General features: G+C 37.9%; 1 protein-coding gene across 13 annotated transcripts in view; it reads left to right on the top strand.

Moving 5' to 3' along the window:
- Positions 1–21,131, top strand: part of BNC2 (basonuclin zinc finger protein 2) — a 478,778-nt gene extending 457,647 nt beyond the window's left edge. For 11 of the 13 annotated variants that reach the window (XM_019483666.2, XM_019483667.2, XM_019483671.2 and 8 more), the window contains one exon: positions 9,616–21,131. In XM_019483666.2, the coding sequence (XP_019339211.1) occupies positions 9,616–10,276 (661 nt within the window). In that variant the 3' untranslated portion in view covers positions 10,277–21,131. Of the gene's footprint in view, positions 1–579; positions 624–7,336; positions 7,368–9,615 lie in introns of all 13 variants that reach the window. The other 2 variants (XR_009460955.1, XM_019483676.2) reach the window with 2 other exon arrangements.
- Positions 21,132–27,089: the final 5,958 nt, after the last annotated feature.

Consider the following 27,089-nt stretch of genomic DNA (forward strand, 5'->3'; position numbering starts at 1 on the left):
ATATGTCATGCTCTCTTATTAGCATATTACGATTCATTTAGTAAACAAAATTGGTGATTTCGTTCATGTCAAAGTTAGAAGGAGCTTGAAGATGATTAACATTCCTGGGACAGGCACATTAATACATTGCTTCCTCTGCAAAGTTAAATGGCTTCTCAGGAGAATCACCCCTTGTTGACAAGATGAGACTGTCAATTTTGTTTGCCTGCCACATTAGGGGCCGTAAGGGGATGGCGAGCTCTGAGAAAGAGGAGCAGTGTAGGCAGCATAATTCACTGCGAAGTGAGAAAAGAAGTCTAATTCTGATAAATGGTCGACCCCAATACATCCTACCTGTTATTACAACAGACGTGCCGTATCTGTGCAGTAAATTAGTTAAACCCCTAAAGAGTTTGGTGGGAGCTTATCTTCAAGTGAATAATTTGAGTGTAGAGGGAGCTGTCTTCGTGACCAGTGTGAATGATTTGTTTCATATTGAAAGGGATTGAAATAACTGGGTTCCACATCTTTAATTTACAAGAACTTGCTTGTCCTTTATTTCCTGCGTTTAATAAGCACTTTTTTACTTTTTTTTAATAGGTGCTGAACTGTATTTTACCTTTTGGATTTTCTTCCTAGAAAAGGTTAATATTTTCAGATTCTATGCAATTTAAAGCCTCAAGAACTGATGTTATTGCCCAAACTGCTCATATATAAAAATGCCATTGTTGCTTTGGGTAGTATAATAGTCTGGTTACTCACACTGTTCTAAAATATTAACCAAAAAAAGGTAAATTAGACACGATCAATTATGGAGAAATCTTTAACCTAAAAATATTAGAAAAGAAATTGTGGCACTATTTAGGCCAATGGGAGTTTTGATTTCAGTGGGTCAAGGATTTAAGACTTACAGTAGGGTGGCTTGGATGCATGAATGGATTTTTTTTAATGTGTAAAACAACCAGTATGGATCAAAGACCCTGTGGTCAACAGTAGAAAAAATAAATCTATGAATGGGAACCAGATTCCATTTCTAATGAAATTCCAGGAACTGTTTTCTCATCAGTTTTTTAAAGTAAAGGGGAAAACATGTTATCATTCCTTCTTAAAAAAGGGCAGAATTAAGGCAAGATCTCATCTTATAAATGTGGTCACTGTTATATTTAGCCAGATTCTTTTATTTGAATTCCATGACACTCAGCAGTTTTAGTCTGAAGAGATTCTGAAAGAGAGAAAAAATCCTGGGTTAGGTTTGTGTACATTCGTATCTGCTGCACTTTGTGTTGAGTTTCAAGCTTAAAGAAACACGGAGACTGAAAGTGAAATCAAGGCAAATCCACCACTCATTGTCTTGTGCTGGGTCAAAATCACGTAAAATCAACACTGTGTAAACAAAACCACAAATCATGATTTACAACCCACAAGATGAAAATCTGTATGAAACTTGGCCCGTATTTGATTGCAAAGACACAGGGGATAGGAATTATTTGAAGTTGAACAAAAGGATTTAACTAAGATAAGGTAATATTAGGTAAAAGTTAGGCTGGATGACAGGAAAAAAATGAATGAACTGTAGTCAGAAGTGGAGAAAACCATAGAGAAACAGTGAAAGCTCCATGGCTGGCAGCATCCAAACTGATATGATAAGATACTGGAATATACACTGCAAGGAGATGGGGTGGATAGCCTTAGAAAGAAAATGGAAAGGCTGATCTAATAGTTCATTTCTGTCTCTAACTTGTATGAAGTATCTCAAATCTCAGCAAGACTTTTCCAAATGCACACCAGGTTCTGGTTTTGTAATAAGAGAACAAAACAGCTGAATTTTGGTGTGACAGTAGATTTCATAACAAAATATTAGCCTCATTAGTTTCAAATGATTGACTGATACAATTGCCTGAAAGCAAGAAGGGTTATTTTATGCTGTATTTTTAATGCAATAACTCTACAAATATTATTTTATCATATTACCTAATGCCAGAGTTGTTTATGCTGATTTAGAGCAAAGCAGTCCAAATACCCGCTACTGCAAGCTATCATGCTCTGCTTACATTGAAGAAGTTAGATCTTGGAGCTGGGTGGAATTTTATCAGTGCATCATTTATTTGCCAAATATGTAGTGTTTTTAGCTGAGTAAACTAATGGCAAATTTGGAAGGAATAGTTTTTGGCTACCAAAAAAAAAGCACAGGAAAAGAACTGGAAATGTTGCAATGGTTTATTTCAGCAGTTCTGAAATATTTTGATGCCTGGATTATACTCACAGGGGAAATTAAGCAGCAGTCAGAAACTCGGGTGGAGGTAGCAATGCTGTTAGATCTACAGGCCTGTGGTTATAGTGTTCAGCTGGAATATGGGCGACCAGAGTAAACTCTTTTTTTCTGTCCGTTTCCAGAGCAGGGAATTTAATTTTGATCTCCCATCTCAAGTTTCTTACCCACTGCACCCCACACTATATGATTCTGTGGGATGCAGGCTTCTTTCACTGCACTGTTCAAACTAGGGGTGTAAGAAGCAGGCCATATTCAATTCGGATTTGGCCTGATTCAGGGGACAGTGATTCAATTCGACATATAAAGCTATGTCTGTCTGAATCATCGAATCTCTCCAAATCAATTCAGAGGGCTTCGATTTGATTCAGAGAGATTAAAAGAGCTCTTGTTTCAATTTGGATTCAGAGATTTGGCTGCTGAATCAGGCCGAATCTTCAGCGAATTGAATCAGCAACCAAAGCTTCACACAGCCCTAGTTCAAATTATTCAATTGTGCATAAAATAACGAAATATACATTGTAGTAAGGGCTGGAAATGGGTGGCTGCCCTTCCTGACCTTAACCTGTGAAGGTGTTTTTATTTACTTTCTGGCCAACATTTAAGAATATATATATTCTTTATTTTCAGCGATTCTAAAATTTCAGGATTTGTTTCAGAATTGCCAGTGAAGCAAGATATAATAAGAACAGTAATAGTAACGATAGTAAAAATAATAATGGTAATAATAAAAACAATAGTTATCCACACAGTTCTCTTAGATGGGGGCTTTGCAAATGCCCATCTCTTAGTTAAATGAAGCATTCTGCGTAGTCCAATTTCCCCAATTCCCAGGTGTTTATTATGGGTAAAATTTGCCCCTGTGCAGACTGTGAACATAAGAACTTGTAACCATTTAGTCCCTCAAAATTAAATACAAGATGTGCCTGGGCTTTCTTCCTACCTAGTATGTTATGGTGAATTTCACTCCATCTGATTGATTCCCTCACTCACTTCAAGAAGAACTGAAAAGACTCATGCTAAATAAAAATAAACTAAAATAAAGCATTACATTTTTTTCAACTTATAGATATTAAATTAACAGAATCAGACTTTCTGATGAGGGTAGAAAGGAACTGATGTAGGGAACCCAGACTAGATTTATGATCTGTATAAATGGCATGTGCACTTAATTGACCATATTTTCTAGACTTATAATCTCCTTTTTTCTCTTGATGCACAGTGCATCTCTCACAAGAAAAGCTGGATATTAGTAGGTGGACTGGAACCCATGGTAAATTTTAATTATGGGAGAATATTTTTCTGAATTTCAGAATAAGAGTTAGTGCCAGTGGCATAATGCTCACGTAAGAGAACTGTCTGTAGTCAATAGTAGTCTGTAGTCATTTGGCTTTGTGCTATTATAGACCTTCCAGTCTGAAGGGGGAATGCAATTCTCACTGCCTGACTGCAGCCACAGATTTCATGTTTATCATCATTATCCCCATCATTGTTTTAGCAGCACTGTTTCAAGCTTAAGATCATTGAGCTTAGACTGCAGAATTTCCCTCTGGTGTGAATTTGTTCATACACTTCTGCCCACCCTATGACTAATTCATAAATAGCAATGTGGAAGAAGAATATTAATTACATGAAAAATCAGAACCATGATGGGCTTCCTAAATTCATTCAAACTTTGCTAAAACTCCTTACTATTGTAAACAATATTTTAGGACATTTTGAAAAGCAATGCTTCTTTTTTTCTGTGTAAAAATGACCCAGAAGGTGCAGTATTGTGTGGGCTGAACAGATACTCAATCAGCTGTTAGTATAAAAATCTTTTTAGACATATACAGCGCTTTTTTGTCTCTAAAATAGGATAGGACTATGTGCATTCAGTCACCACAGTTGGCTAAAGTCTGCCCTCTGGAAGTATTTTTTTTTACCTTACATTTCTTTCCTTATGGCTTTAATTTCTAATTCCCTTTATTTAATATTTACCTCATAGTAGCACCCAGAGGTCTTGCTTGGGATCAGGTCTCGGTTTGGTGGGTGGTGTACTAATGTAGAAGTATGCATCATACCCATCCCCCAAAAAATATCTAAGTAGTCAAGTAACATTCAAAAGCTCAGAGGCTGTGGAGGGAGGTGTGAAGAGAATCTGTTATAGAAATTTTATATATGATTTCTCTGTGCATTTATACATATACCATTTTTGCTTCTTTTAGGGTATATCTAAGCCTGGAAACAACCTAGCTAGCTTCAGACTAGGTGCCAGTCACAGTTGTAGCAGTGCAGAGCTCAATAGAGGCTGATTTGCCTTGCTTTTTGGCTCTTCTTCATATCTTCTTCTGAGGTATAGACATATCCTGAGTTATGTAATGACATAAATACTAACCCCCAAATGCCCCACAGCCAAACCTGTGAACCTTGTTTCTGGGACAGGAGAAGTGTGAAAGAGAGTACAGATATTTTGGGGAGGAGCAGACAAAAAGGCTGACATTTTTGGAGTAACAGAAAATGTCTTGCTAAGGATAGGTAAGGAGAGGAGCCACAATAGCAAAGAGCCTTGAAGACCAGGGTAAAAAGCTTGAACTTGAAATACTGGGAGCCGATCACATGGGAGGGGAGGGTTAGGCAAGCATTAGGCAAAAAAAAAAGAAAAAAAAGATAAGCATAGCAGCTGCATTGCATATGGCTCCAGAGGGAGATGAAGTGGGGGGTATGAGGAGGCCAAAGAAGAAAGGTATGATAATTAAGATGACCTGGGCAACAGTTTTAGGGCTTCACCTATTTCTTCCTTTCTCTTCTTATTTCTCTGATTGCTTGCAAGCATCCCTTTGCCCATACATTCTGTCAGGGGTTGGCAATGTTTTTGGGCAGAGCGCAGAAAATCTCCTGCAACCTCAACTTGTAAGATGTTGGTGTGCCAAGGGCAGATAGCAGAAAAGCCGCAGGGGGCTGATCTTTGTTGTGGCAGCGCAGCTCTGGCCCCTTCCCCACTGTCTGTGCCAAGCAAAATGTCCTTGCATGCCACACTCTGGCACCCATGCCAGGGGTTGCCTACCCCTGCTCTATGTTTTCCCAGTTTGAAATATTCACTTATCGGTGGCTTTCAACATGCTCATTTTCCACTCCAAAACTCAACTATCTTTAATTGACACATATTGCTACCTTCCTGCTTTCAGGCCCTTTTCCTCCCTTTTCACACTGCTAGATTCGGTTTAGGAATGTTCTTCCCTTAATTCCCTTCTCTGCTTCTTCCTTTATACATACCTTTCTTGCTTCCTTTTTTTTTTCTTAAACCACGCCTTCATCCACTGCAATCCTTGCACATGCATACAATTTCTCTGTCCATCACAATACACAGGGATCACCTTCCTTTTCCACAGAAGTTTTGAAAATGCTGTTGGCCAGGTTCAGGAAAGCATTCCTCTTTCAGGACAGTACTCATTCATCCACCTAAGTGCTGGTCTGAGTGAGCCTCATTCTTCATGTACCAGAAAAGCCAAAGAAGTAACGTGGAATCAGGTCCTACTGTTTTCAACTCATCATTTACCTCTTGTCTATCCCACCAGTCACCCAGTCACCCAGTATAACATGAGTAGCTGGCAACTTCAGCACACAGTATTCTTAATTCTAATGGAGATTTAACCTCTATGACTTTGGTTTCATCATAAAATTTCAAACTCACAATGTCCAAAAGAATGAGGTTTTTTGCATAATGCATTCCTGCCATATCTAGTAGAATGTTTTTTGCATATGATATTTAGGATTATTAAACACAAGTGAAATAGATTAAGAAATGAATGTAAAAGAATCAATTCTTTTGAACTGTGGTTGCATAATGGAAATCGACTACTATGAATGAACCTATGTTCAGAAGTTATGAACAGCAGAGCTAATGCACTGCCATGAGTTCATCTTTATTATTGCATTACACCTGAATCAATTGATAAAGTAGCTTTTTTTTAAAGCTAGGAATGGCACTTAATTGAATAAAAGTCAATGTAATTATATTAAGAGAATCCAACAGTACTGCTGACAGCGGAAAAGGGACACTGCTGAACAGAGTGCCAGAACTTGTCCGCACATTTCTGCACATCGTTTGCCTGACAGATATTAAGGGCTAGTACATAGTTTAATTAGATTACTGATTGCCACTGCCGTACGTGAGAATTGAATAAGGGAGGCTTCTCTCCTTATCACAACATCAGCAGGCTTGTGTCTTTTCGCAGGTCATCTGCAGGAAGGCATCCTTCCATTTGGAGACTTAGTACATCCTTTTTAACCATGTTAATTTATTCTTATCTCTTCAGTCAATGATTTTGAAATTATTTTCACTACACATCTGGCTGCTGTTTTCTCAGCAGCAAATGAAGGAAATAGTAAGTGCAGATGTGTGAGAAACAACAGACAGCTACAGTTAACCCAACTAGTTTTACACTGCAGCAAATTCCCATGTTCTTTTGAGTGTGAAATCAAGGGGGAGTGGAGTGGGGAAAGAATGGTAAGTCAACACACAAGAACACTTCATGAAGTGAAGTAGTTGGCAGTTAGTGTTATGCTGATAAGCAAAACCATGCTTTTACACTCATGCAATAACTCTTACCATAGCTACTTGTCAGCATATACAGGTTTTGACAGTAAGCATTTCCTGTACCAGGCTTAGCAACTTCCACTTGGAGTCTTATGCCATCTGACACCAGGAAGGCAAGGTACAACAGTGTAGAAGTAAGGAATATAGGGACTACTTCTGTTTATCATTCATTTATGTGCACACTGCATGCATCTGTTTAGAACTCGTTTGTTGATGATGATGATGATGATGCCATGAATTTGCTTTGTCTAATTTGATTTATGCTTTTTGGTTGTGTGGTTGCTTCAGTTTCCATCAGGATAGCAGTGTAAGTGAGATGATGGCTGACAAAATGATCTCATGATCAAGACTTTTTTTTTATCTGTATTTTGTTGTTTTAAGATTTCATTTTTTTTAACCAGATATGTCTGGATTGGAATGTGAATTTGTTCTCTCTCTTACTCTCTCTCTCTCTCTTTCCTCTCTTTCTTCTCTCTCTCTCTCTCTCTCTCTTTGTGATCTCGATTTAGCAAAAGATTAGAAAGCTGATCTTATCACAAGGTAAGCTCAGCCTTCATAAGTGCAGTGTGGGGATGTGTATAATATGCCTCTGTGCCTACCAAAAGCAGCAGTGCTATTCTTGCTTCTGTGGAAAGAGTGTTTCCCATATGGGAATAGAACAATAAATGCTATCCACTTTTCTCTGCCCTTGGACATACCTCTCAACTGTCTCTCATTATGAGAAAAATCCTCCATTTTGAACCCAAATTTACCTGAATCCAGTGCAGACTTGATCAGACAAAAATGAATTGCAGTCTCAGTTTTATACCCAATCCATCCCCATTTTGGGAGCAGTAACCTACACTTGCAGACAAATGAATGATCATTTCCATCTCAAACTTTTCATGTTTATCACTATATATCATGTACAACAGACATGATTAATCTTGAAATACGTGAAAGAAAATTACGGAAATGAACCCAACGTCATGTTTATCTTTCTACATTTGCATTTGACCCACATTGTGTCACTGCGCCATATTTATGTCTTCAGCTGGTTGAGAGGTGTGCTCTTGAGAGATTTCTAAAAACAAAAGCTTCCAATTAGGAAATGCTGCCAGTATCTGATCCAATTTTTCTTTTTTTTTTCTTTTAATGTTACTGTCGCTCCACAGAGAGAATTTTGGGTCATTATTATGTGCCTTGGCACCCAATTTTTTACCCAGTACTTCTTATCTTTTTGTGAATCAGATTATTCTTTTTATTAAAATTCCCATACACACACATTTTGGTCTCTGATGTGCAATTTATAATGGGTAAGAAGAGCCATCAGGTCATTCATTGCAAGTTCTGGCCCTGAGTTTGCAAAATAAAAATGTGAGGCAGTAGAACGTCACTAATTCTTATGCCATTGATTTGACATCCAGTTGTTTTCATCCTGCATCTTAGCAGTTACTTAAAATCAAAGTGGTATACCTAAAGGTTTATAAAATCTAAAACTTCATTTCCAGTATCATAATTAAAATTAACATTACCAAAATAGCATATTCTGTAATGAATCCTCCCTGATATTTATCAAGTGTGTTGGTTTGCTCATTAATTCAGAACATTCAGTTATTCTAGGAGGATTTTTCTGTCATTCATGCTAATTGGTGAGGTTCTACTGCACTTGAAATGTATCAGATAAGTAAAAGGCTAATATAAAAAGTGGAGAGTAAAAAGGATTTTAAACAGTAGGCTATATTGCACAGCTACTAAGTTGAGGCCTTGTTTCATTGCACATATCTCTGCTATATGATGACAAAGGCTCTAATCCTGCCAAGCACTTAAGAATATGCTTACCTTTCAGCTTTGGGGGTCTGATCTGAAGTCCTCTGAAATCTGGGAAAGCCTCAACTGTCCCACTGACTTTTAACATATGGTTAAAGCTAAGCATGTGCTTAAGTGTTTGGGGCCAAAGCCTACATCGCTTTTATGGAAGTTCTATTGCTTGTTGCCACCCCCAATCCCCAAACCCCCCCTCCCAAAAAACTGCACTAATCCCCAGCAGTAAGCATTACAACCTGGGGAACAAATCCAACAAGAGGAGGAAACAGGTGACTTTGGGTAAGATTTTTAACAACATCTAAATTACTTTTAGAGGGACTTGTATTCCTAATCCCCATCAAGTCTTTTCCATCATGTCTGGGCCTGATTCTGAATGCCCTTGCATTCCACTGATTTGTAATTTGCACAGGTATTAGAGAGATCAGAATCAGGACCTGTGACTGTGACCTGCCCACTTGTCTTGCTCTTGTTCTCCTGCACTGTATTATTACTACTATTACTTCTATTACTACTATTATTACTACTTTTTTTTTTTAATGGGACTGTTGGACAGGAAAACAGTAATTCAAGAAACAAGAAAAGCATGTAAGATTTATATTAGCATGGTGTGTGTTCTAAATTTGAAGTGTAAGGGCTGCAGCTATTGCTGAGGCCAATGGTGAACAGTAGTAGCTGGAAAAAGAAGTGAGATGGGGCTTTGTGCTTATCTGTTTTGTCTGTGGGGCTGGGCTTTGCAGGGGGAGGGATTGTTTGTTTTTGCTTTTGTTTTTTGTTCATTTTGTTTTATATTGGTCATTTTCTTGCAAATTCTTCCATTATAAGACTGATTAAATTTCCAAGAAACAGGGGGCTGCAGAAGCTTCTCATTATGAATTATTGCTAAATCATAAATGTATGCTTTGTTGGGTGCTTGGCAACTGTACACTTAATCACAAATACTGTACATTTTTTTCCTTTCTTCCCTTCCCTCTTCCTTTCCCAGACACAGTGCTAACATAAACCTGCACCGTAAACTGTTGACCAAAGAACTGGATGACATGGGACTGGACACTTCTCAGCCCTCTCTTAGTAAGGACCTCCGTGACGAATTTTTGGTGAAGATATATGGTGCCCAGCATCAGATGGGTCTTGACATAAGGGAAGACACATCCTCGCCAGCTGGTACTGAGGATTCCCACATGAATGGATATGGAAGGGGCATGTCTGAAGACTATATGGTCCTAGACCTGAGCACCACTTCCAGCATCCAGTCTAGCAGCAGTATCCATTCCTCAAGAGAATCCGATGCAGGAAGCGATGAGGGGATTCTCCTAGATGATGTTGATGGAGCAAGTGACAGTGGGGAATCTGCCCACAAAGCGGACAACCCTACCTTAGCTGTAGGTATGGGTGCTGATGTTCCAGGATCCCTAATGTTCAACAGTGTTTCAGTGAGCAACGGTGGGATAATGTGTAACATTTGCCACAAAATGTACAGCAACAAAGGGACTCTCAGGGTGCACTATAAAACAGTGCACTTACGAGAAATGCACAAGTGCAAAGTCCCTGGGTGCAACATGATGTTCTCCTCTGTCCGCAGCCGAAATCGGCACAGTCAGAACCCTAACCTGCATAAAAACATTCCTTTTGCTTCAGTAGATTAGTTCCAACGTGGACACGGCAAATGCCAGCTCTCACGGAGGGCCAATCACATTTGAACTGCCATATACAGTCTATATATATATATATATATATATAAAATATATATATATAAATATACATATATATATATAATCTTTTTTCTCTTTTAACAAAAGAAAGAAAAACACCAGGTGCTTTTTTTTTTCTTTTTCCTTTGTTGGTTTATTTTCAGGGTTGAGAGGGAGGGGCGGGGTCATTAACCTAGGGTTGAATATCCTTAATGAAACCACAAGAAACTTGCAATCAGGCCCATTTTTGTTATAAAATTCTTGGTCATCTCCAAAGAGACAATTTGTTCTGCCCATAACTGTTGCCTGAAAAAAAGAAAAAAGAAAAGAAAAAAAAAAGAAAAGAAAAGAAAAAAGGAACAAAAAAAACAAAGAAAAAGAAAAAAGAAAAAAAAGCTTCTTAGTTGTCTTTGTGTACTTTAAGCCTTTGGGAGAACCTTCTACTAAGCATGGCTGTTACACTTGTATATATATATTGAGCCCAGAGAGGCCTATGATGTAAAACAATTGTATTGATGGTGGTTTAACTCTTATGTTTTTTGCTTAATTTTTACAGTTACATCCAGCTGTTAGACAAGCAGGAAGAAATAGTTTGCTGGCTAGCTCTGTTCATTTATGTTAGCTTTAATGCACATCTTTAAAAGAAACATGGTCTTGTTTTAACTACCTGCTTATAATATATAAGTAAAACAGAGGTGCTGGCATGCTTTACAGTACCTAATCTGATACAGTTTTTTTGTCTTGTACTATTACATAAATACAGTCATGCACTTTTTCATACACTACAAGGGGACGTGTAATAATATCCATGCTTTTTTTCCTTAAACTATTGCCATACTTTCAATAAGTGTCTTTTAAAAAAAATACACTTAGATAAAAGTGATCCGGTCAGTATGGGGCATGAATGCCAAACAGAAAGTATTAGTGTTTAGTGTTAATACAAAAGTGCCAATTTTGCACAAGTTTTCAGAAAGAAAATATAATTAGTTACCATCATCACAGGCTGAGATTTTGTGACCAAAAGAAAAGTGCTGTGGGAGAATATAAAGAACTCTTGGTGCTTTTTTCAAGTGCTGAATGTTATTACAGTCACCGCTGCATCCTTATTCTCATGTGTTATGTTAAATAAAAGAGAAAAACAGAATTATGTCCAGAATGATGTGGTGTGACACAGTGGAGGCTTTCCTTTTCTTGAACAATGATAATATTTCAGGCTAGTGATGCCTCAAATACTTACTGCAGAACAAAGCTAGGTACAGTAAATCTAGTTTGGTGCAAGGCCTGGGCTCCTGTGGTGTTTAAAAAAAAATATATGGAAAAAAAAGTCTTAACTCTGTCCTTCTGTGAAGTTGTCTTATTTGCAATGGAAAGTGCTGTCATATGATTAAGATGTGTTTTATAGAAGCAATCAAAAGACATTAACGGCAGAGGAATTTCTGAAAACACGTGCTGGACTTTTTATTGGGTAACTTTCCCTTTAGATAAATTAGAGGCCAAAAAAGGATCTCTGGTTTGTTTAATGATTTGTGTTTCACCCACATGGTTTGTCAAAGAAGAATGAAAGTAAATCCAAGAAGAGAGAGAGAGAGAGTAAGAGCAAGCAGTTGAGAAACAGGGAGAGGCTGCTCTCCAAATCTTTTTTGTTTCCGGTGTTTACACATGTTGCTTGAACTGGTAAACCGCACTGGCAGCCTAAGTTACCACAACATACTGACTGAATGATGATATTTACTTAAGTTCAGCCTACAGCCAAAACCATTAAGGGGTGTGTTGTAGATTTTTTTTTAAACCAAGTAATATTTCAGAGTACAATACTTTCTCAAAGAGAATGTATTCCTTTTCTCTATTTAATGGACTAGAACATTTCTTTTGTTATGCTGAGTCAGAAATGCTCCTTTGTTTCAGATTGTTTTGTGCATTTTGATCATTTCTAATATTATGTCCATGTGAGCACTCATTCCTGTTAAATTATCAAAAGGAAACTGTTCATATGGATTCCACTGTCTCTACTCCCCCACCCCCATTTAGGTTTATTTGTATTCATCATTTCTAAGAGTAAGAGTCAAGAGCTAATAAGTTAGTATTTTGGTTTATAGACAATAAAATTTAAAAAAAAATCTTTCTAAAGAGATTCTAAATAGCTCCCTTGAGATTTCTAATTTAAGGCCAGTTTCTGGTCACTTCTTGGTTCTGCACAATGTGTAGAGACAGAAAATGTTTGTGAATTCCACAGAAACCATTTTAAAAAACTTTGCGTCTGGTATGTCTTAACAAAAAAAGGTACAACAAAAAGCTGAGCAATTTTGGCTGATTTTTTTAATTTTTATTTCATCTTTTCCCAAAGTCTTAATTTCTTTACTTTTGTTAAATGGAATGAAGAGATCTGCTTTGCTTTGTTTTATGCTGTGTGTGTTCAGTATGTTTTTGAAAGAGGGAATTTAGAACAGTAAAGGTGCATCTTCTAAAACATATGAACCTTTGTAGTGTTATCTGTGCTGCAGTCTTGTCATAATCCCAAGCAATTAGGAATCAAGCAAGATGGAAAGTTTAAAAAAAGGAAACAAAAATTGCTGACGATCTACAGAAAAAAACACTGTTTTGAAGTATGTATGGTATAAATAAATATCTTTTTTTAATGAAAAACACATTTGAGGTATATAAATAATTCTTTACTGAATGAATCACTGTTCTGCATTCTCATTTTACTCTGTTTCTGCTAAAGGTCAAATAGTTTTGGTAAACTAGTTTGGAAACTTTAAACATCATCAGCAGATCAGTTCAGCAAATGAATTACACAGAAAACGTCTGTTCGTGACACAGAATGAAATGGAACATTAGAAGGATGTTAGGGATCAGAGACAAATCTCTTGATATTTTGTTAAGCCCTTTAGTCCTGGCTTTATAATATCCTGAACTAGTCCTCATTGTGTTTAGGCATTATGGAAGCTGTTGCCTGCTTTTAGGACAGCTCAGCTTTTCTTTGTCCCCACTCTTCCATACTTTGACAAGAATATTTCCTGCCATATCTAGCCATAATTAACTTGCTCTGCCAACACTAGTCATGTCTTATGACACATTAGTTGGTTCAATGAGAACTGTAAAACTTCCACTGGATTGAAAGCAGCTCACCCCTTCCCCCTTCACATGCATGTCTGTGAGGTCAAATAGTCATCAGATATGTTCCTCAAATGGAACTTGCATGGTTTGAAATTTCCTAAAAAACCCAAAACCTGAAGCATTTCAGTGGTCCACGTGATAAGGGTTTTGTTTTCGTGCCACTCTTAGGCTGTAAATAGATGTCACATTTGACAGAAGCCTGATTGTCCCCAGGTTTGACTTGGATCAAAACAAGAGCTACGAAGTCATTTACAAGCATCGGTTCAAGTTCCATTGCTGTTCCTTTGCCAGTAGGTGGCCAGGGAGAGCACACAGGTTGGCCAGCTTGTCCCTGGAATGACCCATGAAAACCTCACAGACACACGTTGCTGTCCCAAGAAAAAACGATGGCACATTTTATCCCACATACTTTGGTAGGACTAAGGCAGTACAGTGGACTTGTAAATCTGTAGGGTTGTGGTGCAAAATACTTTTTCCTGAGACAAATGCAACATCTATTTACAGTCTTAGTGGATGTCATGAAAACAATCACAACAGTTGGCATCAATGGGCAGTCTCAGCAGAAGCCATGAAGTTGAATGAGCCTGGTGATTTGAACCTACTGTCTGTCCAGATCAGGGCTGAGGTGCAGTGACATGGTATTGTGAGGAAGACTGCACAGCAACCCATGCTGGAATTGTTCTATGCCTAGCTCTTCTGTTTCTAGAGTCATCAGTTGAGGGCACCTTTCACAACAACTAACCAAATTAAGGGGGGAAAAGGCACCAAGTGTATTCATTTCAAGAGGAGTTTTCCCAATTTTGGTCCAGTAGATACTGAAAATGCTTACCAGATAATGTTCATGTTTTGCTCATTTCAGACTAGATGTATTTTTGTAAATATCAAAATGGTTTAGTCCACTTTAGGAAATTTCTCTGCATGCTAAATTTCCTTCTTTAAAAGACAGCCTCTTCTTGTCTGGAGTTTGCTTGGGCTTTTTGTTAGCTTTTTTTTAAAGGAAGCATGTGATATCAGTTAAGCACTATGTTCCTTTTGAAGCCCCATACTAAATGATTTTTTAAAGGAAAGCACTGTGGCCGAAATACAGAAGCAAGAGCCAGTAACTCTAATTACTAATCCCAGTTTTGGCACTGTCTCACTGTTTGGTCTTGGGCAAATTGCTTCACCACTTTGTGTCTGAGTTTACCCCTCTGTGAAAATGGGGATGATAATGATACTACTTACCTACCTCACAGGGATGTTGTGAGGATTAATTAGTTGATGTTTTTAAAGAACTATTGTCAGCGCTACATATTATTACACATTTTACACTATTTCGATTATATTGGTAAACAATGTCTTTGCCTAAGGAAAGTTGAAATGGCTGAGATTTTTACTTTCCCTCCAGCTGCTTCCCTATGAAAGTGAGGTTTACAATGCAAAACCAGCCAACTCTTAAACTACAGTTGGCACCACAGTGACATTGTAATAAAGAACATATAGTACAAGCACTTGGTCATAGAGTCACAACTGAATTTGTTAAGTTGTGCAAGGTACAGGTTAACAGGCCCATTTAGTACTTTCACACTGCTCTAAAAGATTTCTAACATGCTTTTCAAGAACTCGGCTCATAAAAATGGACTATTTCCCAGGGAATGATGGAGTCTTTACACTGGGGAAATTGTGAGCCATACTTGCTTTGAGTAAATTTCACATATTCTCTTTCTTTCTCTTGTGGAAATAAAACTCTATCTTCACTACTCATTCCAGAAGGCTGTAAACTGCCTTCCCCCCATTTCTTCTTAGCTGTTGTACCCACACAGAAAAAAAGAGAGAGAATCTTATTTGGGGAGAGAGGCAATTAACATTATATTTCAAAACATAAAATATATCCCTGGGAGTGGCAAGAGCTGCTTAACATCTCTGTTTATCAGCTCCAGTAATATGTAATAAGAATAATGCATGTCTTGAATGTCATTTCTTTTTGAGTTTTATCCACCTTGCTTCTTTTATACAACTAAAAATAGAGCAATTATAAGACCTATGGACATATACAAGGCACAAAATCTTGATTTTTAATGTGCCTCTGGAACACCACGAAGTTGAAGGACGTTCTGATTCAGGGCTACGATTAATTCTAAAGACAGGGACCACTTACAAAACTTTCTTCTTTGGGAAGTCCAGGGATGTTAAAATCAAAGGACTTGAGTTAGGTCAGTTGTTAGAAGTAGCACAAGGATGTCAGCTACCTCAACCATACAGAAGGTCTTTTCAAAAATACATTTGTTTCCACTTGACAGCAGTGGCCTAGAACATTTTCACAGTGTTTTGGGGAAAGGAAAACTGTATTCTAAAAATGGGCACACGCTCCTTTAGGTTTTAAATATTTTTTTTTTTTTCAAAGAGAATTATTGTTTTCTCCCCTTCTCAAAGCATGTTTCTTTACCTTTCATGTGTCTCTGTTTAGGTGAATTAACAGATTGATTTTTTTTCTTATTTGAAGAAAAGATGAAAAGTCCTCTGTAGTAGGTGTAAGGAGGCAGCTGGAGTTGTCTATGGGGAGAAGGTGAGTGGCAGATGCATGATGGCAGCTGGTGTATGTCGGTTCTTTTTTTTTTTCTTATGTCACTACTTTGCTGCTATAGTAACACAACAAAACAGTGACTTCAGTGCTACTTTGCTAGATAAGGATCAGCATATCCCTCTGTCATCACGTGATGAGTCCTTTTTCCCTCCTAAGGACATAAAAGGAACTTTTTTTCCATACCCATTATTTTTATTTCCATGCACAGCTACATCATATGATGGCACTCACCCCTCACCCACGTGTTAATGCAGGGATGTATCTATACCAATAACACAGTTTCTGCATCTTCTTGGAATACAGCATTATCACTCCCTAGAGAAGGTCTGTGGCAGAACAAAGCAGTGGCTCCTCAGCTTTGGCATCTTTTTTTTTAAGTCCTAGCTTAATTTTCCTTTCTGTAGCTTTTTTGCCTGGTCACATCATTGTCACCAATGACAGTGAAAACACACACGGAAACAAAGACAAATGTCCTTTTGATCAAGCCATTGCTTGAATAATTTCCAATACTAAATGCTCATACATTTAGCATTGGAAGGGGGAAAGAGGACCAAATTCTTTGGCCATAAAAGAGTTAACCCCCTTCTCCCCCCCCCCCCCCATTTTTGGCATGTCCACTGACTTTTGCCAGTATTATTGTTTATCATGATGAAACTGTATTTTTTTTTAAATAGCAACATACTGTTGTTGTCATAAAACTTTTTTTTCATTCTTCTCCTCTAACGCATGGTGTTGTAAATTCATGCGACCTTTACTGCAAAGAATAAATACTGCTTTTTATAGAAGATCTCAAGACAAGGCTTGGTTTGTAACAAATAGTGACCCATTACAAAACAGGAGGAAAAAAACCCTGAGCTGAGCAGCAAGAAGCTTCAGTTCAATTTCACCTCATATCTTTCTAATAACTTACTTGTCACTTTATTACCTTCCAGTAATGTGAACGCTGCTGACAAGACTGTCACACTAACAGCAGACAACACCCTCTCTTCCTTGGCCCAGCTCTCCTGACTACTTATTGCACTGGCCCTGAAGGGACACAAACTAATAGTGTGCTTTCAAGTTCAGCACTTGGCCATCAAATATAAAAGGATGCGTAATTGCCTGTTTATCCCTTGTGAAGGGGAAATTGAGTACAAGCAGAAGCCAGGCTTTCCCTCCGAGTTTCTTGATACACACACACACTCACATCTGCAGTGAGTGAAGGGAGGTCCCATCTGGAGTTCTTCGATTTGTCTTTGGGAAGCCCAAGGCTGCCACCGGCTGCTCTATCCAGCTATCAGGCAGACAGTAACAAGATGACTTCTTAACAAAAGGTCAGCTGAGAAATGCTGTCCGTGACGGCACTTTTGTCTGCTTATGTAGAAACTAATTGCTTTGTATCGGCATAAAGCCATGCTGTGCTTCCTAGAAATAGGCATGGAGGTTTGCTACTGGTGCTACCACTGAAGTTAAATGGTAAACAGGTTGTATGGGTTTTTTTGTAGTTTAACTCATCCTATTGTAAAATTAGGAGCAAAATTCCTTTCTCAGATCTACACAGTGTGTGTCAATCCCAGTGCACATTTTTGCCTCAATATGTGCATTTCATGTTAAGGTGAACAGGAATCTCAATGGATCTTGGTAATAGAGATAGGATCTGTTTTACTGATATGAGGAGAAATTTGCCCTATTTTTTTTAATTCAGAAGAGGATTGCTAAAAATTATTGACTTGCTCCTTTTAACTAAGGTCAGCAGAAGGAAATGGAGTAGGAAGATATGATCTGGAAAGTTATATTCGTTTTTCAAAAACTCAGAATTCCAAGTGTATGAAAGCAAGTGTACCTGGGATAGATGCACTGTCCAAAATGCTCTTTTGGCTTTGTTGCAGCTTACCTTTTTTAATCAAAGCTAGACTTAGACTCTCATATAGTTAGTGAAAGCCCAGTCCCAAGAAATTGAAACATACTTGACTTGTGCTGTAATTAGAATATATATTTAAGAAATAGTCATTCCTTTTTGTTGTATTTGTGGATCAGGTTGCTATGGGCTGTGAATACTATTATGTCAAATAGTATTGGGGGCTGTAAAAGATCACTGCAATTCCTAAAAGTGAAAATGTGAATGCAAACATTCTGGAGTGGAAAATTTTAAAGTGCCACTGTTTTGAGGTAGACAAGGTTCCTTGGGTGAATTTGATATCTTTTATTAGACCAACCCAAATGGTTGGAGAATGGTTATTAAGCAAGCTCTTGGGTTCAAAAAAAAAACTGTTTTGAGGTGTGTTTGCATAGATTGATACTATACAGCAGCTTTTGTTTGAAGGTCCCAGATGCTGGTGTGCTCTTCAATACACTATTGCAGTTTGGTACTCACAAGAGTAGCTATGTCCATCTCTATAAATACACTACAGCTTTTTAATGATCAGACATGAGATCATTGATCGTTTCCCTCCCCCTCCATTCAAGTGTATCAGAAATTATAATAGAGGAGAAACTATCAGATATTTTCTGAGAGTATTATGGTAAGAGGTGATGGGCTGTTTCTTTTTGAAGTTAAAGACTGACCCCATCATTTTCCCTCTTGTCAATCTTTTATACAGTTTACATATGCAGAGTATACATGGAAGCAGAATATAGACCAAATCAAATAAGCAAAAGCCAGTCCAGGCTGGACTAACACCCTTTCTTTTTGTATAATTTTTGAAGGCTGTCTGTGGAAATTGAGCACTTTCTGATCAGAGAAACCTATACAGTATGGGGAGCTTTTTCCTGTGTGTTTCCTTGTATATGCTTTTAATGATCCAGTGTATGACTGTCAGAGATATAACAGTCTTAGAACAAAGACTCTTGTATTGAGGGTATAGATTGCCAAAACTACAGATTTCAGCATATCTACCTGTATATCTTCCTCCAAGTCCTAAGTAATAAGGAAAGCTTGTAGGATAAATTTCTAATGTGTTTACTAGAGAGCTTTATTCAAATGATCCTCATATTTAATATACCATCCTTTTCAAATCTTTGGAGAAAAGTATTTTGGGAAAATGGAGGAAAGTATCTAATGCAAATATATTTCTTGAGGAGAAATTGAGAGAGAGAGAGAGGGTGGGGGGAAAGAGACTAGCTAAGTGACGCATAAAGATTTTATAAGGCATCCGTTGTCAAACAAAAGGCTGAGAATGATCAGAAGATAATGCACAGTTAGGATGGCAAACTCATCAATAGTTAATCAGAATCTGTCCATTTCTGTTATGGAATGCAAAAGCCTGTGAAAGGTGACTCTGGGGAAATAGTGGCACTGGTGATTGTGTGTGTGCATATTTGTACGGGGGAAAGAAAAAGCAAAAAGTGATGCAATTGCTGTTGGTAGCTCTTGACTTTTATTAGCAGTCTGTCTCCCTATTCTCCCCTCCCCTTTCTACACTGGTAGGAGAGAACACATCCCTCCTGCCCCAGCTCAGAAACAGTACAGGAGTTCTGTGGATTGTGACTATAGGGGTATTCCTCTTAGTCTCTCAGACAAGGTACTAGGTAAATAGATTCATTTGAGATGTATAAATTAAAGCTGATTCATTCATTATTTTTCAATTAGGTTTTTTTTTTACATGAATTTGTACAGTTATCTAATCTCCTTCATTTTCTCATTTCCCAAGCATTTCACCTATACCCCCTCTCCCCCCCAAAACAAACAAACCCCAAACTCCCAAAAAGACGCGCACACAGAGAAATGATGCATCCTCCTGTGGAAAAGTTTGCATGTTCTCCTCATGCAAGCATTTACAGTTTGTAAAGTGGTTAAGTGAATGACATGTTCTAGTATTATATATTTATCTGATATGGCTAGCTATACTTATAAAATCCATGTGGTGGGTTTTTTTGTGTGCAAACTTTGGTTCATGTATCACATGGGGAGCTTTCCCATCATGAAGTTGCATCCTGATGCGCAGCATTCTCAGTGTTCGTACTTGTGCCTATTGTCTTCATTAAAAACAAGGAGCAGCAAGAGCTGGCAGTGCTTTATGCTCCAACATAGGTTGGTACTCATGGTGGGCAAACCACTTGATTTGAACCTTAAGTGCACTCATAATATAACTTAATTCAAGTTTAACCTGCACTCATTTAACCACAAGTGGGTTCCCCAAGTTCTTTTTGTCTCTGCAAGCTTCTCATCACAGTGGGTTTAAACCCATCATCAAAGGGGTTAACATTCTGTCTAGAGATGTACAAAACTTTGGAGGCTTTTGTTTGCAGGCACATTTGTTGTTTCTGTAGCGTTCACTGGGAAAGGTCACATGGAGCAAACTGCATGGAATTTTCTGATAGTCACTAATTCTGTTTCCAGTCGCAGCGAACTGGAAAGACCTGAATTTTTCCAGTTGGTTCACAAACAGATTTAAGCACGGGTAAGCCAGGTTTGAACCTGAATAAATCTTGGGGCCTGTAACCCCACACAAAACAGTTCAGTTGCATGAAAAAGCCCATGCTCTTGTTCCGAACTGAGCATAGGTGGGTGTTCACAGCTGTAGTGTCTACTCCTTTTATCATTCATTATTGTGCTACATTCACATGACTCCTGGAGAAATGTGGTACTTCTGCGTGGCAAACCCACTGCTGTCCCATGGTAAAACTTGTTTAAAGGGGCTTTATCAAAATGGGTTGCCAGGACACATGTTCTGGGAACAATAAGATTTGGAGAGGGATGAAATTTTTTGCAAAGGTATTTTTCCCAGTCTTACTAGAGTAGGCGTTTTGTTTCTACTTTTTGTTCTATTTGTGAGTGAAACATGAATGCTTTGCTATCCTGCCTGCAGAACCAAAGCATGCACTACAGAATATAGCTGTACCAAGGGAATTGAAAAACTGCATCACGTTGATCTAATAATCGTGACATTGGTAGCTTCATAAATACTGTATGTACCCTAAACAAGTTTTTTCCATTAGTAGTTGGAGGGAATTAAAAGTCCTGTTTTTAATTTGACATTTCTTTCTTTGTATTTTCTGTACTATAACTGTCCTACAGTATGTCTTTTGCATAAAATGCATAAGGGTTTGGGGATGTAAATGGAATTTTATTCATATTTTGTCCAAATACCTCTTGTAATTTGTATCAAAATTCTTGTACAATTTTTATATTAAAGATTTATCAGTCACTGACTCTTTCCCTCTCTCTCTTCTGAATTTTAGCATGATTATGATAGTAGCCTTTTACAAAAATATATTTGGCATGGGATCACTGAAGTATGCTAACTCGTAAAGTACAAATAGTGTTTCATTATTTTGAAAATTGTACACAATACTTTAAAAGGTTGCCAGGGATATAGATATCTTTTTTTTTAATAAACCTTTTTTAACCTCAGATTTTAAAAAATCCAGTGATAAACAATGACTTTTTCTTGCAAAGTCTATATCATGCTTTCATTTCATTATGAAATCCATTTTAAACCAACTCTTGCCCTCATGCACAATTCACCACACTGCTATGATCTGCTATTTTCAGCCCACTATAGTTATCTGAGTTTCTTCTCTATATCTCATTACCATAATGTCTGTGCATCTCATAATTTAATATGTTAATCCTCATATATGTTAATACCTCTGTGAAGTAAGGAAGTCCTATTATCCCTTCTTTAGTAACAGGGTACTGAGACCATGCTTTTTATTTCAATGGGTATTAGGCATCAAGATGCGTCAAAAAAGCTTGAAGTCACTTTTTTTCCAAGCTCACAGAAATCTTTGAATCAAACTCAGATATTGTGAATGTCCTTAATTTTACAGAGCAAAGGCAGGGTCAGTACTAGTAGCCTGTTGACCCAGGCTAGAGCTTGGGTTAGAACTTTCTCACAGTTGGCAAATACCAATAGAAGGTAGCATGAGAAATAGTGGCCAGGGCTGGCTCCCTTCGATCTGAATACAGGAGTCTAACATGTTCCTTTTGGTATTGACTCCCAAGGCTTCTTGGCACTTAACTTTAGTTCCAAGCTGAAGAGGTTGTCATTAGGTTCTGTGTCGGAGTGGAGTAACTTAGATTTATTTAATTTTTTTAAGAATCTCTTTCTTTCCTTCATCATTGTGGCCAGTCACAGCAGCTGGCAAAATGATGACAACATTCTTTCAGGATAAACGCTTTTGTTTCAGTTTGTATTCTCATGGCACTAATGATTTTCTGCATATTGCGCCTTGTTATCCAGAAAGAAAACAAGCAGATGGAGAGATGTCAAATAATATGGTATTTCTGTGTGTGTCACTATGCTCGGGGGGACAGAGAACACATTACAAGCATAGCTGAGTCAATGTACTTGATTATGATTCATAGTAATTCCCTCTCCTTGGATTTTCCTAAATGAAAACATAAGACAACTCTGTTCTTGATGGGCTCAATCCAACAAGGTGCTGAACACCTTGATCCACCAGAATATTTAAGTGTGTAGTTCCAGCTATGTCGGTAGGACCTCATTCCTGATTACTCTTAGGCTCCAGAAGCACTCTACTGGACAGAGACCAGGTTGCTCTGTTCTGGCAGGACCCTAAGGAAGGGGCTCAGAATTAGGCACGTTGGTCCTATTCCTCCTGGCTCTGCCACAAGCTTCCCATCAGCCCTGGGGAGAGACAATAAGCCTGTGTACCTCAGTTTACTCCTGAGTATAATGGAGATGATAATATTTAGTAACTACAGAGGGGCTTCATGAAGCTGAATTGATCGATGCTTGTGAAGCATATGGGACAGGAGGTGTTATAAAAGTAGTCGGCTAGGCGTAATACATGCTGCTTAATGGACTTAATACTTTCTCTAACCTAGCACCAGATCCAGCCTTTTACAGCCCTCCCAGCATGCCCAGAATCCATTTTTCTACAAAGCATTTAGAATAAAAACAGAATTTTTTTCCCCTTTTCCCAGTTTTAATTTACTGTATATGCTGAGGGGCATTAGCTACACAGACAGAATAAGATGTGCCCCATCAGACCACTAACAAAAGGCTTGAGAGATTGTTTACTCAGTTTGCCTGTTTTTCATCACACTGACATAAACAGCCCGATAAGGAACTGAATGGTTTTAATCTATTACTGACTTTCAATCGTTAGCTTTCGGTCCCCACTACGTGAGCCACTTTCCTTTCTTACTTTTATTTATTTATTTATTGAAAATACTTCAAGCCAATGCAACCCTTTTTAGCTTTTATAGAAAGGGAAAGGAGTAGGATAGGGGCCGTGGAATAAAGGTTGAGCAATTTTGGGGAAGTCAACCTCTGTTGAGGCATGTGGTTATCCTCCCATGTTATTAAATGTCATAGATGTGTTAATGTAGTTCTGCATGGAAGCCAAGCATAATTATAATCTTTTCATCCATCATAACACATCTATAATTGGCATGAATTCCCCTCAAACAGCTTCTTCTTTTTTTTAACATAGGATTTTCATAGTCAGTGAAGGGATATTAGCAGGCACCCATAAAGACAGCTTTTGGCACAGCACTAAGCTAACTGCCTGGGTGAGAGCCAGTCAGTACACACTGGGCCACTTGAAAACTTGTTTGCTCCCTGCAAGTTGACAATATGACAGTAGATTAAGTGCTACTTATTTAATAAAGCTGCTCCTACAATGATGTTGATCTATCAACAATGAGGAATGGGGGAGGGTGGGGGGAATAAAAAGAACATTGAATTGCCTGAAGTAATTCTGAAAAAAAAATCTCTATTGATCTTGTATGAGGTGCAGTTATTTTTAGTCACCTGACTCATGCTTACCCAATCATTACCCATATTCATCAGAGACAGTATAATGAACAGATATTGATTAGTTGGGGTAGCTGGAGAGATTTCCCAACAGTGCTAGCTCACATTGATAGGTCTCCAATGGGAATACATGCAAGTGCAGCCCTGTAACATAACTTATTGTGTTCTAGGTCCTTCAATTGATTTTGTTTGAAGAAAAAAAATACACAGTGGCTCTCCTTTGACCTTTAGCTGAAATCTCTCTGTAAAAAAGAACACAAAATGACAGTCAGAGCAAATAAACATTACCACTGCATTTCCATAACATTTCCACCTGTAATTTTAGGGCCTGTGTGCTGACAGCACTTCTCTTGCACTGATTTTAGAGAGAGCTGAGTGCCCTGGCACATTTAGGCCCTTGGATTGCAATTTTTAGTTCTATATCCAAAGAATCCCATTATAGTTTATCATTTCCTTCCTGTTGTAGCTTATTTCCCACTCTGGTTTGCCATTTTGATTTAAGAATGTAAAGTGCCAGTTATATTATAGCTCCATCCAAAATAAGCTATTATCCCGTAAAGATCAACATATGGTTTAGTAAAATTATCATTTTATGCTAATTCCACTGAGCTGGCATGGTAAAAATCTTAATCCATCCCACTTGTGCCTTGACCCTAAATCCTGAGATGCCTGTAAGCTTAAAGCTTTCCGAGAATTTTGCCTCCGGGTGGAAATCCTCAGGCTGAAAATCTTTGCATGACCTTTGTTGGATTTCTTGCATTTTGTGGGATTGGCTTTGTCACTTTAAGTTCCTGGAGGGAGGGGGGCTATAGTGCTTCTCAGTTCATTGCAAGTAAATGCTGCATAAAATTTCCATACATAATTGCAACAACAGTTAGGAAAGGGAGACAGAGATGAACATTCAGAAAGAAGAAAACTGGTATTATTCTCAAGAGTCAAGAACCACAAAATTTGGTCCTTAGTCATGTGTACTGGATATACTAAGAATTCTGATCTCAAAAAAAGTCTGGGGGAAAAGCCTGACAAAGTGAAGAAGAACAGTAGATGGTTCCAGGATATTGGACCATTGTTGGTTTGCATTCATGGAAAGAGGTTTCTTCTCAACGTATAGTGTCAACCTGAGTTGTTGGGTTAATTACTTTCTAGGGCAGAGGCAGATCTGACTGCTAGGAAGAGCTCTAGGAAACAAAGGGAAAAGTTTGGGAGTCTCTTACAGTCTCCACACCTGATTCTCATCTATAGAAAAAGGGGAAAAAAAGAACAAGTAAATGAAAATGCAGCAGTAGTTAAAAGAATAGTGATGGGCTGGAGAATAAGCAGAGCTGAAAAGAGCAATAATTATGAATTCAGCATATTCAGTGAATGGACTACATCTAACTTAGCTAGTGATTTGAATGAAATTGAGAAAAAACAACTGGAATATTTTGTATACTAATGCAAAGAGCCTGGGCAACTAAATGGAGAAATTAGTACCACTAGAGCAGAATACGAAGTCTGATTTGATAGAGGTAGAGAAACAGAGTAAATAATATCAGTCATCATTATAATGCAGGCAATGTAGGGCATGTGCTGTTCAGGAATGATGAAAATAAAGCTAGTAGCACTGTACACTACAGTGCAGTAGGCTATAAGAAATAAAAAGGGACAGCAGGGACAAAATCCACCTGGGACAAAGTCATTTCGGGAAGGGTGATAAAAAGAGGTTCTGCTGAAACAGTGTTGTAGGTCTGCTACATACTCCCCATCCCAGGTTAAGTTTTTATATGGAATAAATCGCTTCATTTTTCTTTGCAATAAATACTTTTGGGAATTTCGTGATTATGGGAGATTTTAGCTTCCCAGATATAGATAGGAGAACAATTGCTACTAATAATGATAGGACTTGGATATTCTTGGATGTTATGTATGCAATAGTTTTCTTCTCCAAACAGTTACTGCATTAACCAAAGATAGAGCTATTTAGACTTAATTTTAGTAAGTAGTTATGACCTTTTAGATGGGCTGGTCATAGAAAATAATCTAGAATCAAGTGTTCTCAGGTTGAATCAGTGTGAATTAAATGGAAGAGTATATAAAAGGGTCTATAATTAAGCTTTTCAATTTCAAAGGCAAACTTTTGAGAAAGTAAAAGAACTAATTGGTGAAGTCAAATGACTGAAGAGCTCAAGGACTCAAGTGTGGAAGAGGCTTGGAAATTCTTTAAGTCAAAGATGGAAAGCCTATCTGGATCAAAGGGAAAAGACTCGTAGAGAATGGCCTTACCCCTAGCTGGATGGCTATGTCTAAAGAGATATTAGCAGTTAGAAAGTAAGAAAAAAACCTATGTGAAATGGAAAAGGAATTGTCTTAAAGATCAACAGTACAGGCTAAAATCAGAATTGCTAAAAATCAAGTTGAATTAGATCCTTCCAAAAAAATTAAAATAAGCTTCAGAAAATTCTTTAGTCAGATCAATAAAAGGAGAACAAAGGAAAAAGTAGCCACATGGTGAGAATGAAGGTGAGATTATGATAGCCTAGGTATGACCCAATAACTACTTTGCTTTTAATTTTCAATGAAGATGTTGTTGAACAGGACAGCACAAGCAAGGTGGCCAATGGGAATGGGGTATGAAAATAGAAATGAGCTCAAGTCAGAAGAGCCTGATAATCTCTGTCTCAGAATTTTGAAAGTCCTAGCCCATGAAATCATAAGTCTGATTAGCAAGGATTTTTAACAGTAAATCGAGGATGGTGTTAGATAACTGTTGAACAGAAAACATAGCGACATTTCTTTGATCTCCAAATATTGTCCAGTTGCATAAATCCTTCTTTTTCCTTTTTTATATGCTTCTGGATATCTTTGCAGCCTCCTGCTCTTTTCCTGATTTGGATCCCAGGTATACTAATGCATCTACTTCTAATGAATGTTGATTACAGATTATTAGTTCTAAAGGGTCTCTGTTGATTGACATTGTGTTTTCTTAGCTTTGATTACTAGGCCTATGCATTCTGCATTCGTGCTTAGTCTGTTTTCATTTGAAAATGTCCTTTTTATTGCAAAGAAGGTAGATATCATCAGTGAAAACGAGTTCTACTAGGTCAGTCGTGCTTTTTTTTTGCCTGTGCTTTATAGCCCTTCAACAGATTTGCTTATTACCCATCTTACTGCCTGATCTCTCATACTTGTTTGACTCCTGTTGATAGGCAAGGAAAGGCAATAATATTCCATTGACTATTACAGTACAGTGGAAGCCACCTCGCATGGCCTTGATAATGTTCGCTATTTTGATGGAAATTTTGTAACTTCATAGTATTTTCCAGTGTTCATATCTATTGGATCAAAGGCCTTTTCAAAATCCATGAAGTTGAGAGGTAATGATCTGGAGTTCCACTCTCTCTTT

This window comes from Alligator mississippiensis, chromosome 3 (genome assembly GCF_030867095.1).
Source record: "Alligator mississippiensis isolate rAllMis1 chromosome 3, rAllMis1, whole genome shotgun sequence".
NCBI lineage: Eukaryota > Metazoa > Chordata > Crocodylia > Alligatoridae > Alligator > Alligator mississippiensis.